This window comes from Canis aureus, chromosome 23 (assembly GCF_053574225.1).
Source record: "Canis aureus isolate CA01 chromosome 23, VMU_Caureus_v.1.0, whole genome shotgun sequence".
Classification (NCBI taxonomy): domain Eukaryota; kingdom Metazoa; phylum Chordata; class Mammalia; order Carnivora; family Canidae; genus Canis; species Canis aureus.
In genome coordinates this window covers 22,030,326-22,047,547 of record NC_135633.1, presented here as the reverse complement: position 1 = coordinate 22,047,547, position 17,222 = coordinate 22,030,326, and the positions used below count along the sequence as shown (strand labels likewise).

Here is a 17,222-nt window from a genome sequence, read left to right as displayed (position 1 = left end):
CACATGGAACTTTCTCCAGAATAGACCACATATTGGGTCACAAATCGGGTCTGAACCGATACCAAAAGATTGGGATTGTCCCCTGCATATTCTCAGACCATAATGCCTTGAAATTAGAACTAAATCACAACAAGAAGTTTGGAAGGACCTCAAACACGTGGAGGTTAAGGACCATCCTGCTAAAAGATAAAAGGGTCAACCAGGAAATTAAGGAAGAATTAAAAAGATTCATGGAAACTAATGAGAATGAAGATACAACCGTTCAAAATCTTTGGGATGCAGCAAAAGCAGTCCTAAGGGGGAAATACATCGCAATACAAGCATCCATTCAAAAACTGGAAATAACTCAAATACAAAAGCTAACCTTACACATAAAGGAGCTAGAGAAAAAACAGCAAATAGATCCTACACCCAAGAGAAGAAGGGAGTTAATAAAGATTCGAGCAGAACTCAACGAAATCGAGACCAGAAGAACTGTGGAACAGATCAACAAAACCAGGAGTTGGTTCTTTGAAAGAATTAACAAGATAGATAAACCATTAGCCAGCCTTATTAAAAAGAAGAGAGAGAAGACTCAAATTAATAAAATCATGAATGAGAAAGGAGAGATCACTACCAACACCAAGGAAATACAAACAATTTTAAAAACATATTATGAACAGCTATACGCCAATAAATTAGGCAATCTAGAAGAAATGGACGCATTCCTGGAAAGCCACAAACTACCAAAACTGGAACAGGAAGAAATAGAAAACCTGAACAGGCCAATAACCAGGGAGGAAATTGAAGCAGTCATCAAAAACCTCCCAAGACACAAGAGTCCAGGGCCAGATGGCTTCCCAGGGGAATTCTATCAAACATTTAAAGAAGAAATCATACCTATTCTCCTAAAGCTGTTTGGAAAGATAGAAAGAGATGGAGTACTTCCAAATTCGTTCTATGAGGCCAGCATCACCTTAATTCCAAAACCAGACAAAGACCCCACCAAAAAGGAGAATTACAGACCAATATCCCTGATGAACATGGATGCAAAAATTCTCAACAAGATACTGGCCAATAGGATCCAACAATACATTAAAAAAATTATTCACCATGACCAAGTAGGATTTATCCCTGGGACACAAGGCTGGTTCAACACCCGTAAAACAATCAATGTGATTCATCATATCAGCAAGAGAAAAACCAAGAACCATATGATCCTCTCATTAGATGCAGAGAAAGCATTTGACATAATACAGCATCCATTCCTGATCAAAACTCTTCAGAGTGTAGGGATAGAGGGAACATTCCTCGACATCTTAAAAGCCATCTATGAAAAGCCCACAGCAAATATCATTCTCAATGGGGAAGCACTGGGAGCCTTTCCCCTAAGATCAGGAACAAGACAGGGATGTCCACTCTCACCACTGCTGTTCAACATAGTCCTGGAAGTCCTAGCCTCAGCAATCAGACAACAAAAAGACATTAAAGGCATTCAAATTGGCAAAGAAGAAGTCAAACTCTCCCTCTTCGCCGATGACATGATACTCTACATAGAAAACCCAAAAGTCTCCACCCCAAGATTGCTAGAACTCATACAGCAATTCGGTAGCATGGCAGGATACAAAATCAATGCCCAGAAGTCAGTGGCATTTCTATACCCTAACAATGAGACTGAAGAAAGAGAAATTAAGGAGTCAATCCCATTTACAATTGCACCCAAAAGCATAAGATACCTAGGAATAAACCTAACCAAAAATGTAAAGGATCTATACCCTCAAAACTATAGAACACTCCTGAAAGAAATTGAGGAAGACACAAAGAGATGGAAAAATGTTCCATGCTCATGGATTGGCAAAATTAATATTGTGAAAATGTCAATGTTACCCAGGACAATATACACGTTTAATGCAATCCCTATCAAAATACCATGGACTTTCTTCAGAGAGTTAGAACAAATTATTTTAAGATTTGTGTGGAATCAGAAAAGACCCCGAATAGCCAGGGGAATTTTAAAAAAGAAAACCATATGTGGGGGCATCACAATGCCAGATTTCAGGTTGTACTACAAAGCTGTGGTCATCAAGACAGTGTGGCACTGGCACAAAAACAGACACACAGATCAGTGGAACAGAATAGAGAATCCAGAAGTGGACCCTGAACTTTATGGGCAACTAATATTCGATAAAGGAGGAAACACTATCCATTGGAAGAAAGACAGTCTCTTCAATAAATGGTGCTGGGAAAATTGGACATCCACATGCAGAAGAATGAAACTGACCACTCTCTTGCACCATACACAAAGATAAACTCAAGATGGATGAAAGATCTAAATGTGAGACAAGATTCCATCAAAATCCTAGAGAAGAACACAGGCAACACCCTTTTTGAACTCGGCCATAGTAACTTCTTGCAAGATACATCCACGAAGGCAAAAGAAACAAAAGTAAAAATGAACTATTGGGACTTCATCAAGATAAGAAGCTTTTGCACAGCAAAGGATACAGTCAACAAAACTCAAAGACAACCTACAGAATGGGAGAAGATATTTGCAAATGACATATCAGATAAAGGGCTAGTTTCCAAGATCTATAAAGAACTTATTAAACTCAACACCAAAGAAACAAACAATCCAATCATGAAATGGGCAAAAGACATGAACAGAAATCTCACAGAGGAAGACATAGACATGGCCAACATGCACATGAGAAAATGCTCTGCATCACTTGCCATCAGGGAAATACAAATCAAAACCACAATGAGATCCCACCTCACACCAGTGAGAATGGGGAAAATTAACAAGGCAGGAAACAACAAATGTTGGAGAGGATGTGGAGAAAAGGGAACCCTCATACACTGTTGGTGGGAATGTGAACTGGTGCAGCCACTCTGGAAAACTGTGTGGAGGTTCCTCAAACAGTTAAAAATATACCTGCCCTACGACCCAGCAATTGCACTGTTGGGGATTTACCCCAAAGATACAGATGCAGTGAAACGCCGGGACACCTGCACCCCGATGTTTATAGCAGCAATGGCCACGATAGCCAAACTGTGGAAGGAGCCTCGGTGTCCAACGAAAGATGAATGGATAAAGAAGATGTGGTTTATGTATACAATGGAATATTACTCAGCTATTAGAAATGACAAATACCCACCATTTGCTTCAACGTGGATGGAACTGGAGGGTATTATGCTGAGTGAAGTAAGCCAGTCGGAGAAGGACAAACATTATATGTTCTCATTCATTTGGGGAATATAAATAATAGTGAAAGGGAATATAAAGGAAGGGGGAAGAAATGTGTGGGAAATATCAGAAAGGGAGACAGAACGTAAAGACTGCTAACTCTGGGAAACGAACTAGGGGTGTTGGAAGGGGAGGAGGGCGGGGGGTGGGAATGAATGGGTGACGGGCACTGGGGGTTATTCTGTATGTTAGTAAATTGAACACCAATAAAAATAAATAAATAAATAAATGAGTAATAACTCTAAAGAAAGAAGACAAAACTTGAGGACTAATATACAGAATACAAATCTATAGAACAGATGCTCTAATTTAAATTAAACATCGTCACTGAGCCAAGGCTTACACTTTATTTTTTTTCACCTGAAAAATGACATTATTAGATCAGGGTTCCTACAGGGTCTAAACTTACCTAAAGAAGAGACACATGGAAAAATGAGAGAGTTCTCACCCTTTCTCACCAGTCATTCTACTCCCAAACCTCTGCTGCCTCCAGGACATCTTCCTTTCCCATCAGTGCTTTGCCTTTGTCTGGTTTCATGGGGTGGGTGAGCAAAATGGGCAGCAGAGGTAGCTTTGGCTTGTCTCCCAACTCTAAATGAATTTCCAATAAAAAATAAAAATATGGCTGCTACTGTCTACTCTAACAGGAAATCTAAAACAGGGGTGAGGTGAGACTATTAAAATGTGGGTGGTAGGTGGCTATGCCTTCCAATGTTGACGAAGAGCTCTTATTTCTGTACAAATATCTTCACAACTGTCTCTCGGATCTGCTTGGTCCTGACTCCATAGATGACTGGGTTGAGGACAGGTGGGACAACCACATATAGATTAGCTAAAAGGATATGGATATAGCGGGGGATGTTTCGACCAAAACGGTGTGTTATGAAAGAAAAAAATGCCGGTGTGTAAAAGCACAGCATGACACAGACATGAGAACCACAGGTATTGAGAGCCTTTAGTCGGGCATCCCGAGAAGGAAGGCGGAAAACAGCTTGAAGGATAAGCACATAGGACGAAGCAATCAGGATCACATCCACAATGATATTGGAAATCACCATGAGCCCATAGATAATGTTGACCTTGATGGGTGCACAGGCCAACCGGGCAAGACCCATGTGCTCACAGGACGTATGAGGGATGACGTGATGCCCACAGAAGGGCAGCCTCAGAATGAGAAACACAAATGGAGTCACCAGAATTAAGTTTCTTCCAACAACAACAGAGGCGAGGATGCCGATTGTTTTATTGGTGAGGATCATGGTGTAGTGGAGAGGGTTGCAGATGGCAACAAAGCGATCATAAGCCATGGCCACCAGGAGAACAGTCTCCATGCCTGTGAACATGTGGATGAAGAACATCTGAGTAAGGCAGCCCCTGAAGCTGATCTCTTGGAGGTTGAACCAGAAGATGCTCAGCATTTTGGGGATGGTGGACGTGGACAGACCCAGATCGATCATAGACAACATGGCCAGGAAGTAGAACATGGGCTGGTGGAGACTGTGTTCAGTCTTGATTGCAAACAGGATTTAGATGTTCCCCACGAGGGCAATCAGATACACAACACAGAATGGGAAAGCAATCCAGATGTGGACAGTTTCCAGCCCTGGGATTCCTAACAGGTGAAAGAAGGGGGGATGGAACTGAGTGTCATTGATGGAAGTCATTCTCCTAGCAAGTGTCACTGAATTCCCATTAAGGTGTAGGGAATCTCAGTCTCTTTATGGTCTTTTCTTATCAAGGTCCTAGAAAGTGAAAAAAATTTTAAATTTTAATTGGTATGCTAGAGGTAATGGCGGGAGTGGTTGATTACAAACATTAGAGAGTCCCTTCTTTCCAGAAGGTAATTGAATAACTTTCTTAATACACATTATTGTTCTGAGATTCTTCATGGTGATATTATCTGTACCTTAGATTTATCATAATATGAGACCTTTGAAGGAACCGAGAGTATTTCACATTGTAGTACATACCTATTTTCATTCAATTCGATGTCCTCCATGATGGTCTTCTGTATGAAATATTCAGTTATGATCTCTACATCTCTTGTCTTTTCGTATTAGTGTGCACTGCTATCATATAATACACATTTTTTCTTTCGTTTAATCTTTACTATCTTTTTATTTTTCCCAATTTTTTCTAATTTTATTGTGATAGAATATACATAACATAAAATTTACTATCTTAACCATTTTTTAATTTAAATGGAATTAATAAAAATATAATGTATATTTGTTTCAGAGGTAGAGATCAGTGATTCATCAGATTTATATAATATCTAATGCTCATTACATATCTTAACCATTTTTAAGTATAAGTTTCAGTAATATTAAGGACATTCATATTGTTGTACAACCAATACCACTATCTACAGAACTTTTTCATTTGGCAAAAGCTGAAAATCTTTACCCATTTACAATAATTCCTCACCATCTCTAGTCACTACCATTCTACTTTTTTTTTTTTTAATCTCCTCTTTTGACTCATGTGCCAGGCTCTGCTAACCAGCATTCTACTTCCTATTACTATGAGTTTGGCTTTTTTTTTTTTAATATTCCATAAAAACTGAGATCTTCAAATAGTTGTCTTTATGTGACTTATTTAACTTTAGTATGATGTCCTTACGTTCATCTATATTGTTACAATGGCAAGATTTCCTTCTTTTTTAAGGCTGGTTAATATTCCATTGTATATGTAGACCACATTTTGAAAATTTCTATCCCTAAGTAGGAATTTAAGATAAGTTGGTAAAAGTGGATGTTAATCTGTGAAGTTTACCATATGAAGTTCTTTTTCAATAACTTTTGACTTCTGTAACTGTTAAGAGAAATGTGACAGTAGATCTGATCTGGTGCCTAGGGGTGGAAGAATGAGAATTAATTTCTTAATGGACACAGGATTTCCTTCTGAAGTGATGAAATTTTATAGAAATAGATAGTGGTAACAGTTGTACAGTGATATAAATGTACTAAGTGCCACTGAATTTTAAACTTTAAAATGGCTAAAATGGTAACTTTTATGCATATTTTACAATAAAGAAGAACTGCTGGTTATATATATATACATAGATAGGTAGATGATAGATGATAGATAGATAGATAGATAGATAGATAGATGATAACCAACAAAGTCCAAAGAATTAGTCTAAGCGTTTCATAGAATAAAGCCAGAGAATAAGGAAAAAGGAAGGAGAAAAAGAGAAAATACTACCTATCATAAATATATATATTTTTAAAATTTTATTTATTTACTTATTCATGAGAGACATAGAGAAAGGCGAGACACAGGCAGAGAGAGAAGCGGGTTCCATGAAGGGAGCCTGATATGGGATTCATTTCTGGGACTTCAGGATCATGCCCTGGGCCAAAGGCAGGCGCTCAACAGCTGAGCCACACAGGCACCCCTATCTACCATAATTATGTGAAATAACAAGAACTGGCAGTTGACTGAGTAGCAGACAGCAAGGTTCACTGAGATTTCCCTAGACTGTCTCAGCTGGTGTCATGACCAAAGGGAATTTCTACTCATTTTGATTTCAATTTCTCAGACTCTCTGGCACCTGGAGATTTCATTATAAATTCGCTTAACACACACAACAACATTTTGTTAATACCTCTTACTGCATATTGAAAGTATATATATACATATGTAAATTTCAGTAACTGAATTGAGTTGCCAAATGACTCCCTAAGATAGAAGATAGGGAACTTGGTAAGTGTTTGTGATCAGTGAGTTTGCAATGTATGCTTAAAATAGTGAAAGGGAATAAAGGGGAAAAGAGAAAAAGTGAGTGGGAAATATCAGAAAGGGAGACAGAACATGAGAGACTCCTAACTCTGGGAAACGAACAAGGGGTTGTAGAAAGGGAGGTGGGCGGGGGGTAGGGGTGACTGGGTGATGGGCACTGAGGGGGGCACTTGATGGGATGAGCACTGCATGTTATTCTATATGTTGGCAAATTGAACACCAATAAAAATGAATTTTTAAAAAGACTGGAATTGGTTTCACAGAAATTGAGTTAAGACCTAGAGAATTGAGGTCGGGAATAAAGTGGCACAGATCACTGGTCTGGGCAGAGGTAGGAAGAAGACTAAAATAGCAAAAAGTTGGAGAGGAAATATCTGCTAGCACCTACATTGTTTCAGGCACATTAAACCTCATCTAGCAAGAACAGAATCAGGATTGCATCCATGCCACAACGCCAGTGATATTAAATGCTATCTACTTTTGCCTCTTTTTTCTATCCATATTGCCTTGATAGTGACTGAGACGTAGAGAAAAAAAAAAAAAAAAAAAAAAACAAGCCAGAGTAGGCAAGTAAGGATAGAGTAATGAGCTTGAATTCCTTTATAGTTAGACTGACTCTACACATTAATATAAAAAAGGATAAAATATGGTTATCAGCTGTTGATCTCTCTCTATGCTTTGTATTTCAAAAAGATTAAACTGAATTCAAACTTCATTATTGCGAGACCTGACTTTATGACTGTTACCATGACCCAAGATAAGCCAGGAGGTAGAAAGCATAGCTACAGCAAAACCAAAAATATCTTTGGAACTAAATGAGTAGATGTAGAGTAAGTAATTTTGCCTTATTCAAAGAGGGGTTTGGCTTTTGTTCTTGGCTTCTAGAAAGTAATCTTGTCATATCTGATAGGAATTTAGGGTGGGGGGGTGGTCAAACCAGATCTTTTTTTTTTTAAGATTTATTTATTTATTTTTTATTTATTTATTTATGATAGAGAGAGAGAGAGAGAGAGAGAGAGAGAGGCAGAGACATAGGCAGAAGGAGAAGCAGGCTCCATGCCGAGACCCCGAGGCAGGACTCCATCCCGGAACTCCAGGATCGCGCCCTGGGCCAAAGGCAGGTGCTAAACCGCTGAGCCACCCAGGGATCCCCCAAACCAGATCTTAACATAAGAGCTAGCCATGCCATAAATACTAACAATATAACTTTAGGTGAGGACTTTGGGTCATGTGGTATCATTTAATCTGAAGATTAAGTTCAACCATCTGCGCAATCAATCATGTATGCTTAATGAAGCTCCAGTAAAACTCTGGACACCAAAGCTCAGGTGAGCTTCCTGGTTGACAGTATGACTCTATACATATTGTCACACATTAATGCCAGGAGGTAACTCATCCTGATTCCATGGGGGAGGACAAAGGATGCTTCATATTTATAAACTTCACACTCTGTCCTCAGTATCTCTTCCTTTGTTTGATTTTAATCTTTCTCTAGAATAAACTGTAACCATGAGTATAATAGCTTTCAGTGAGTTCTGTGACTCCTTTTAGTAGATTATTAAACTTGGGGGTAGTTTGGGAACCTTCCTGAACTTGCAGTTATAAACTCACTTATCAGAAATAAGGACAGTATCAAGAACTATGCCCTCACACTGCTGTGTAACCAGCTCCAGGCAGCAGATGAGATCTGATATCACATCTACCTCTCAATAGTTATAGAGGCCAACAGGTTCTTCAGAAAGAATTTCATCTGAGGAAGATTATCATTCCTCCTTGCCAATTTATCTTAACTTCCTACTTGGAAATACCTTAATTTTAGATATCTGGACCCTAAGAATTGTGTGGATCTGCCACTAGATTCTCAGTTCTGTTCCATTGTCTCTTTTTCTTTTTCTTATTTTTTTAACAGTAACACAGTCATAATCATCATAGTTTTATAGACAATCTCAATAGTTGATTTGCAAATATTCCAAATTCTTCTTTGAATTAGTTTGGTTATTCTAGGTCCTTTATTTCCCTTCTTATTTTTCTTTCTCCCACTTTTCACTACTTCCACTAACAAATTTGCAAAGGCAGGTCCACATCAGTGTTACAAAGCTTAGTTTCACCTAATTTCACATCTTGATTCTGCTGCTTAATAGCTTAGTAAGAAATAGGAAGTTAAAGGACTTATCAAAACCTCTCTATTCCATAAACCAGATACCAGCAGAACTTGTGCCATGGAACTGTGGGGGAGAACTAAATGAGATAATATATACAAATAATGACAACAATGTTTGAAAAATCATTGGTACACAATTAATGATAGCCATGATTAGTGTGGTGGTTATTATTATTTTCAATTTTTTTATCTCCTAGTAGTTTTTATTTAGTGCACTTAATTCTTCTAAACCTATAATTTCACGAAAGACACAATGTTAGCTTCTACATGACACATTAGGCTCTTATGGTGCTGGTCAGGAGTGATACTGGGATTATTTATGAAGTGCTGAAAAGGGGAAAAGAATCAAAGGCCTTTAGAAAAACTTATTCCCAAAATCAATCCTTTGTTAGGAAATATTTTTATTTTCAATTTTTATAGATCTCAGTTCAACGTGGATGAATTGTCCAATGGGAAACAGCGACTACTTTTAAAAATCATTCCATCATCAGCCCACAAAAGAATGTCTTCTCTCAATGTCACTGAATTCCACCCTTCTTCATTCCTATTGTTGGGGATTCCAGGGTTGGAAATTGCACAAATCTGGCTTGGATTTCCCTTCTGTGCTGTGTATCTGATCGCCCTTATTGGAAATGTTATCATTCTGTTTGTTATCTGGACTGATCATAGCCTTCACCAACCCATGTTCTACTTTCTGGCCATGCTGTCAGTGATTGACCTAAGTCTCTCTACAACTACCATCCCCAAGATGCTGGGTATCTTCTGGTTCAACCTTCAGGAGCTATGCTTTGGGTGCTGTGTTGCTCAAGTCTTTTTTGTCCACTTTTTTACAGTCATGGAGAGCATTGTACTTCTTGCCATGGGTTTTGATCGCTATGTGGCTATTTGCAACCCCCTCAGGTACAACATGATCCTCACCAACAGAGTCATTGGTGTGATTGCTGTGGTGGTGGTTCTAAGAAGCGTATTCATGATTGCTCCCATCATTTTTCTCCTCCTGAGGCTGCCTTACTGTGGACATAGAATCATCCCTCATACCTATTGTGAGCACATGGGAGTGGCACGTCTAGCTTGTGCCAGCATTAATGCCAATGTCTACTATGGTCTTGGGAATATTTCTATCTTGTTTCTGGATGTGTTTCTCATCATTATCTCTTATTTTAAGATCTTATATGCTGTCTTCCACCTCTCCTCCCAAGATGCTCGCCTGAAGGCTCTGAATACCTGTAGTTCCCATATTTGTGTCATCTTTGCCTTCTTTGGTCCAGCTCTCTTTTCCTTTCTTACTCACCGCTTTGGTCATAATGTCCCCCAGTATATCCACATACTCCTGGCTAATCTCTATGTAGTCATACCCCCTGCCCTTAACCCAGTCATTTATGGCATCAGGACCAAGCAGATCCAGGAGCGGGTACAGAGTTTCTTTGTTGAAAAAAAGATTGAATGAGGGGTAATTCATTCGGGTTATGAAGGTATAAGGTCTGAAAAGACTAACATTCATAATAAAATTAATATAAATTTCTTTCACCAAAATTCACTTTGTGTGTATCAGAAAAGCATATTGTCTGTAGTTGTTGGAGGCATGTATGTTTCTGTGTGTCTGAATGTGTACTTGGAATGATATCCTCCATTGACCACTGAGATAGAATACTACATACAAGAGTAAATTTCAAGAACTTTGATTCACTGAAATAACCTTCTGTTAAAACTGTATGGTGTTCTAGATCTCTTACAATTAATAATAAGATTCCCTTCATAGAGGTGTTCAACTAGAGATCACATAGCCAATGACAAGTATCGAGTGAAATGCAAAAAGTTTCTATAAATAATAAAGTACTGCCTAAAAATAAGTAATACAATTTTTACTAAATCTTCTGCAAGAAAAAGATGGAAAACTAGATCTTTTGGTGTTTTTCTCCCCTTTCTCTGCTCTCAAATTCCTGATTCTATGAAGTTCCTTATAACCCTAATCCCTATATTATACACACTGATTCTTGAACCGACAAATTTAATACTGTATCATTTGGATAGCTCTTCTTGGAGTTAAAAAAATGCTTATAGAACAAATGAAAATTGTAAAAGGGAATATTTTTCAACAACTAATAAAGCCACTTAGTTAAAAATATGGACAATAAAAAGAGACAATGTTACTTAACAATTGGAGCCATATTTTGGAAAGTTTAAAAGATGCATTCAGTGGCCTGAATTTATTGTATAGAAAATAGCGTGGAGTCTATGAAGTGGTGAGTAAAATGATTGTGTGGAATTTTAGAACATCTTATCTCACACTAGATATAGAAATGATAAGATATCAACAATTAGTGAAACACAAAGTTAATTTTTAGATATTTTTATGATTCAGGAAGAACTAGCATTTGGATAGTGGTAATGCGAACAAAGAGGAGGTATCTGGTGTGATAAAGGAGAGATACAGAGGGTACCCTTTAGCTACAAAGTAGCAAGAGACAGCAAGGATGAATACCTATTAATCTGTTCTTAATGGGATGGCTTTGGTTGAGCATTGAAATATGTAAGAAGAAAAAAGAAAATTATTCATAAGCATCAAAAATGCAAATATAAGAAAGGGGATGGAAAAAGAAATTGAATTGTAAAGAATCTTAGAAAACTTGTAATGGTAAAAAGTGAATACAACAGGCTTCTAAAATGGATGAAGTCAGTAGAAACAGTGCATTCTTGGTTTTCAAAAATGGCAACAGAAAAAAAATGGTAAATAAGATACAATAAAGTCAAATTTAACTTCAAAAGTTACCATATAATCACTTCACCAAATTCTATGACATTCTTCGTGATTTTTGTTAATTTAATATATAAAACAAATGTTTCTAAAGTATATTATTAATGATGATCATTCAATCTGAGTGTGAAGCGTTAATATTGAGGTAGCAGTAGAAGTCATAAGAACTAACACATCCACAAGTTTTTATAATCATCCATTTAATTACACATGTATGATTTAGTTTCATATTCTTTATCCCTTAAAGTAATGAGGTACCAAATATCCCTTGACATAGAAGTGGAAACTCTCTGGTCACTCCCTAGTATAAAACTAATGGAATATTATCCTGCCTTAAAAAAAGAAGGAAATCCTAATTCTGCTGCTGAAACCAATATTGCACTGCATATTAACTAAAATTTAATTTAAAAAAATAAGGTAATCCTGCCATTACAAGAACATGGGTGAACCTGAAGACATCAAGCCAAAGTGAAATAAGCCAGTGAGATAAAAATAAATATTACATGATCTCAGGTTTATGTGGAATGTTTTCAATCCAAACTCATAGTAACAGAGTAAGAGGGTGATTACCAGAGGCCAGGACATTCGGGAAAAGAAGAGATAAAAAAATTAAAAGTAGAATGGTAGTTGACAAAGGATGGAGTGAGGGAGCTATGGAGAATTATTTTTGAATGGATACAGAGTTTTAGTCTTTGCAAAATGAAAAAGTTCTGGAGATAAGTGGTGGTTATAGATGCACAAAAATATAAATGTACTTAATACTACTGAACTGTGCACTTAAAAATGGTTGAGATAGTAAATTTTATGTTATGTGTATTCAACCACAAAAAAAAAGTGGAAAAAAAAAAAACGGGAAAGGGATGGAACACAAAACCCAAGGGGAAAAATGTATACATTATAATAGCAGTACACACTGGTATAAAAATAAGAGACCTAGCAATAGTATCTGGATGGTTTGTACAGAAGGCCATTGTGGGAATCTGGAGAAAGTTGAAGAAAAGTGGAAATGAGCAGTAGTTATTTCCTAAGTAGGATTTTTGGTCACCTAAGACAGTGTAATGTTTTGGAGAGTCATGAAGTAGAATTATCGTTTGGTTGTACATTCACTGAAGTACTTTGGCAACAATGGTGTCTATACTTTATCATATAAAGCCCAGAGTATATAATGGAGAAGCAGAGAGCATAAAAATAAAGTAGAAATTAGTCAGATTTGATCCAGAAAGATAAATGTTGATACAGAGGGGAGGATGGATACCATGAGCGAGTGACCAGAAAGAGGCTAAGGAGTAAGCTTTTCATTCATCAAAAAGAGAAGCAATGCAAGGGAGAACATATCAGATCTAACCATAATTCTTTTGGATCACAGATATTATCTTCCCTCCTAATCACTCAGAATTATCTGAACTTCAAAGATAAAAAACTATTTTTCTAATGTATTCAATTGCCAATCAGTCTTTTCCTGTCTATATTCAGAAAATTCCTGAGATATGGCATGCCCTGGTACTAGCAAGTCTATTCCATCATCACCCATGGCAAGAGACTTCAAGAAAACTAGACTTTGAGTTCTAGTTAAATTCTGTTTTCTCAGGATAATATGGAGTTTCCTTCACCTCCTGCCAAAAGAACTAAAACACATGAAAGCCCCTATCCAAAGTTTACTATTAGTTATAGGTCACCAGGAGATTCTTGTCAAATTGGAAGAAAGTTGAAACTATTTTCTACAGGTATGACCTCTTAAAAAATAATAATAATAAGAGTTGCTGCCACGGAGTGTAATGTATCTATTTTAGGGGCTCTCATCTTTTAATACAACAATTATAACCCCAGAATGCAGGGATTCACACATTTATGTTAAAGCAGAAGAGTCACTACTGACAATTTCCTAAGAAGTCACACTTTGAAGACTTAATGGTGTAAACTTAATATTTTCATGGCTTCTGAGAGGAACAGAAACAATATTATCTCCCATACAGACTCCCCTTCAGGATATTTCCCTTCCTAACAGCTCAGGAGACATGATCTCCCCTGAGCTAGGAGTTATATCTGGTCTGGTGATCTATCTCTGCAGATGCAGTAGGGAGGAACAAAGAGTTAGGTGGGCTTAATGACCCATGAGTCCAAGTTTATGCCCAGAGGACTCTGAAGGAAAAGCTCAGGGATTCTGGGACATGCCTAGACTTAAGGATATCCTTCTCATTATAAAGATTTTCTCCATGTGACAGGATGGAGCCCCTGAGGCTTGAAGGGGCTCAGGTCACCATGTGTAAGCACCTGGGATCATGCTGTGATACTGCTTCAAGCAAAGGCTGAAAGAGGAAATATTAGAAAGGTAAGGATACATGAACAGGGGAGATGAGATACTATAGTCAGGAGAAGCAGAGGTAAATGAGGATAGAAAGGGAGAATGACCTCTCCCCTACTTAGGCATTACCAAAGCCCCATGGTCTATTCTCTTCACAAAAGAACACTACAGAGGACATGGGATTGATTGGAATAAACATCAGAAATTGAGCACAGAGATACACCAATAGGTAATATGCAGAATTTCTCTCTTGTCTCTGTCTCCCTATTTCTCTTTCTCCCTGTTTCTCTCACCCACACATAGTACACCCCTCACAGCCAGAAAGCCACATATAGTTTTACAGTAGCATTACCACATCTTCTATCACCAAAGAATGAAGATTGCTCTGGCTACCAAACTGTTGGCAGGGAAGCAGATCCAACAACTAGGCTTGCTGTGGTTCATAGGAAGCATAAGGAGGCTATTGCAGGCCACTATCATATGTTTGAGGTTAGATGTAGAGGTGTAACTGATGTCACAGCCAAATAGATGATATAGACATTACGCACTTGGTCTGCATTATCATCTCATTTTTTCTTCCTGGGTTAGAGATTGTCAATTCTAATTTGGCTACTTCGTGGACCTACTACTTTATGGTAGCATATCCAAGCCCCTTTTTATTGGAGCCCAATGCATCTGTTAGCTCAGCCATATCCAATTCTTCCCTCTAATTTTCTGCCAAGTTGCCCATTCATTTATCACAGTGCCTAAAAAGAAGGTATCCACTCCCATCCACTGCTTGATTCCACCCAGCTCAAGAAATCTGTAAGAATGAGAGAGAACACAGTTTGCTTTCAAACTGAACTTCATCAGTTTATGTGTGCATAAAGTTTATGTGTATGTAAAGAATTCTAGATATAAGTCTAAATATGAAACCCTGTGCTACTCATTCACTTTGGGATATCCTGTACCATCTTCTTTCATCTTACCTTATAACCACCATGAGTTATTTATAAATAATAAATTCTTTACAATTAAGTAAGTTACTTGTGCTAATAGGTGACATTTTTAGCAGTTTAGAGTTAAAAGAAAAATTGGGGAAGGATTAATAATTTAAATAACTACTATTATTTAATATATCCTAAAAGCTGGTCATTTACATGCTTTGGTCTTATTTGTGCTTAAAACAAATCACATTAGATAGAACTTATTCACCCAATTTTACAGAAAAAAAAGTCTGATCTAGAGAGTAAAGGAATTTGTCCAAGGATCTCCAGTTAGTAGATGGTATAGCAAGATTTCAAGACATGTTTTAATGAATCTAAACTCCATATAAGTCATCTATAATATTGTAGTATTAGAGTCAAAGAAAAGAAGAACCAGTAGGATAAAAGAAAAATCACAATTTCAATAAACTGAGAGTTTGTGAGCACTAAAAGGGAAAGATCTCTAACATTATCAATTGGGCTTTTAAAGTTGGCTCTGGGTCTGGGCTTTTTGTCAATGTGCACATCTAGAAAAAGATGAACCTATTTCCGTGTTCACCAGGAATAATCCTTGAGCTTATTGCCCCCACATTATCTACCATTATTTGTGGCACATAGCTGCAACAGAAAGAGGGTAAGTTTTCTGATCAAAATTGTGAGAGGGTAGTTGTCCTGTTGAACTCTATTGTCAGAAAAGAGTCCCCTCTGTCACTCCCCTGGAGATCTCCCCCTCAGCTGGCAAAGAGTTCCTGTAAAACAGCCACCCTGAAGATGGGGCTAACTGCAGACTGTATCTCATGATATGTCCTTCTAGCTACTCCCTCATACTTTTCTAAGCTCCAGCAACCACAGCCCTCTGATTTCTCAATCTTGCATCCTCCCCTAAACACTAGCAAACATTGTTTTCTCCCTATATACAAACAATTTTCTGCCCATCATCTTTGGGGACAAGAAATGCTCCTCTTACTCACATAGAACAGGGGGTTATTAACTACTTGTTACTATTCTGCAATAACTAGCCAGCAGAGTTCTGTACAACCACATATATGAAATAATTAGTTTTAATAACTCTCCTGCTCTCTCTCTCTCTCTCTCTCTCTCACACACACACACACACACACACACACTCACACCCATGCTTTCCCACATACACACAATAAACATACACAAATCCTGATTCTATTCAACAGCTGAATTCTGAAAAACTTGGAACCATACCCTCCTGTGGCACTGTTGGAGATATTTTCATAACATCTTCATTTAATTTGTCTTTGAAATTTGATCTTATTAAATTATTACACTTATTTGATCTATTCATACCTGAAGCTAAGTGCAACTTTAGGACAAGGTGTAATTTTTATGCTCCTTATTCGTGTTATATGTTGTAAGGAAGATGAACATAATTTACCTGATAAGCAAGTGGCCATTTATTAGAAGAATATCAGGGAACAGCAGAGTAAACTGGAGCCTGAAAGTGTACAATGGCAAACCAAGCCATTCTATAAGAATAGGAAGCATCAAAAACAACAATGGTCTTATAGTAGAGATAGAATGAGGGAAATTCAAAGAAAGACCATCATATTATCCTCCCTTATGTCACATAACTGTATAGGAACCATGATGCAAATCCCTACATATATTAGATCAAAAGACAGACAATGGTGTAAGTCAGTCACTCTCATTTCGACTTTGGATTCTTTAACAATTTATATAGCAATGTCCCAAAAGTAACATTAGACTATTTTGAAAAGAAATGGAAGAGAATAGCAAACAGATAAGCACACACAACTGTGCAAAATACTCTTGGTTCCTTCAAAGATCTCATATTATGATAAATCTAAGGTACAGATAATATCACCATGAAGAATCTCAGAACAATAATGTGTATTAAGAAAGTTATTCAATTACCTTCTGGAAAGAAGGGACTCTCTAATGTTTGTAATCAACCACTCCCGCCATTACCTCTAGCATACCAATTAAAAATTTTTTTCACTTTCTAGGACCTTGATAAGAAAAGACCATAAAGAGACTGAGATCCCTACATCTTAACGGGAATTCAGTGACACTTGCTA

The 17,222-nt window shown here is 37.5% G+C and overlaps 3 protein-coding genes across 8 annotated transcripts in view; 1 reads left to right on the top strand and 2 right to left on the bottom strand.

Annotated features, from left to right (window-relative positions):
* Positions 1 to 17,222, bottom strand: part of LOC144294780 (olfactory receptor 52E8-like) — a 65,691-nt gene that overhangs the window by 31,282 nt on the left and 17,187 nt on the right. The window lies entirely within an intron of this gene.
* LOC144295338 (olfactory receptor 52E4-like) lies at positions 3,952 to 4,958 on the bottom strand. Its single transcript, XM_077867721.1, is given in 1 exon segment — positions 3,952 to 4,958. A coding segment is annotated over 1 exon segment (936 nt). The 5' UTR covers positions 4,888 to 4,958.
* On the top strand, positions 9,631 to 17,176 carry LOC144295336 (olfactory receptor 52E8-like). Its single transcript, XM_077867719.1, has 3 exons — positions 9,631 to 10,539; positions 14,106 to 14,212; positions 17,151 to 17,176. The coding sequence occupies exons 1-2, from the start codon at positions 9,631 to 9,633 to the stop codon at positions 14,124 to 14,126; spliced, it is 930 nt and encodes a 309-aa protein (XP_077723845.1). The 3' UTR covers positions 14,127 to 14,212; positions 17,151 to 17,176.

What these genes read in the sequence shown, in the direction of transcription:
- LOC144295336 (XM_077867719.1), top strand. Translation starts at nt 9,631, where the DNA reads ATGTCTTCTCTCAATGTCACTGAATTCCACCCTTCTTCATTCCTATTG. An exon ending in CCAAGCAGATCCAGGAGCGG is followed by an intron (nt 10,540 to 14,105) that starts GTACAGAGTTTC and finishes TCCATGTGACAG; the next exon opens with GATGGAGCCCCTGAGGCTTG.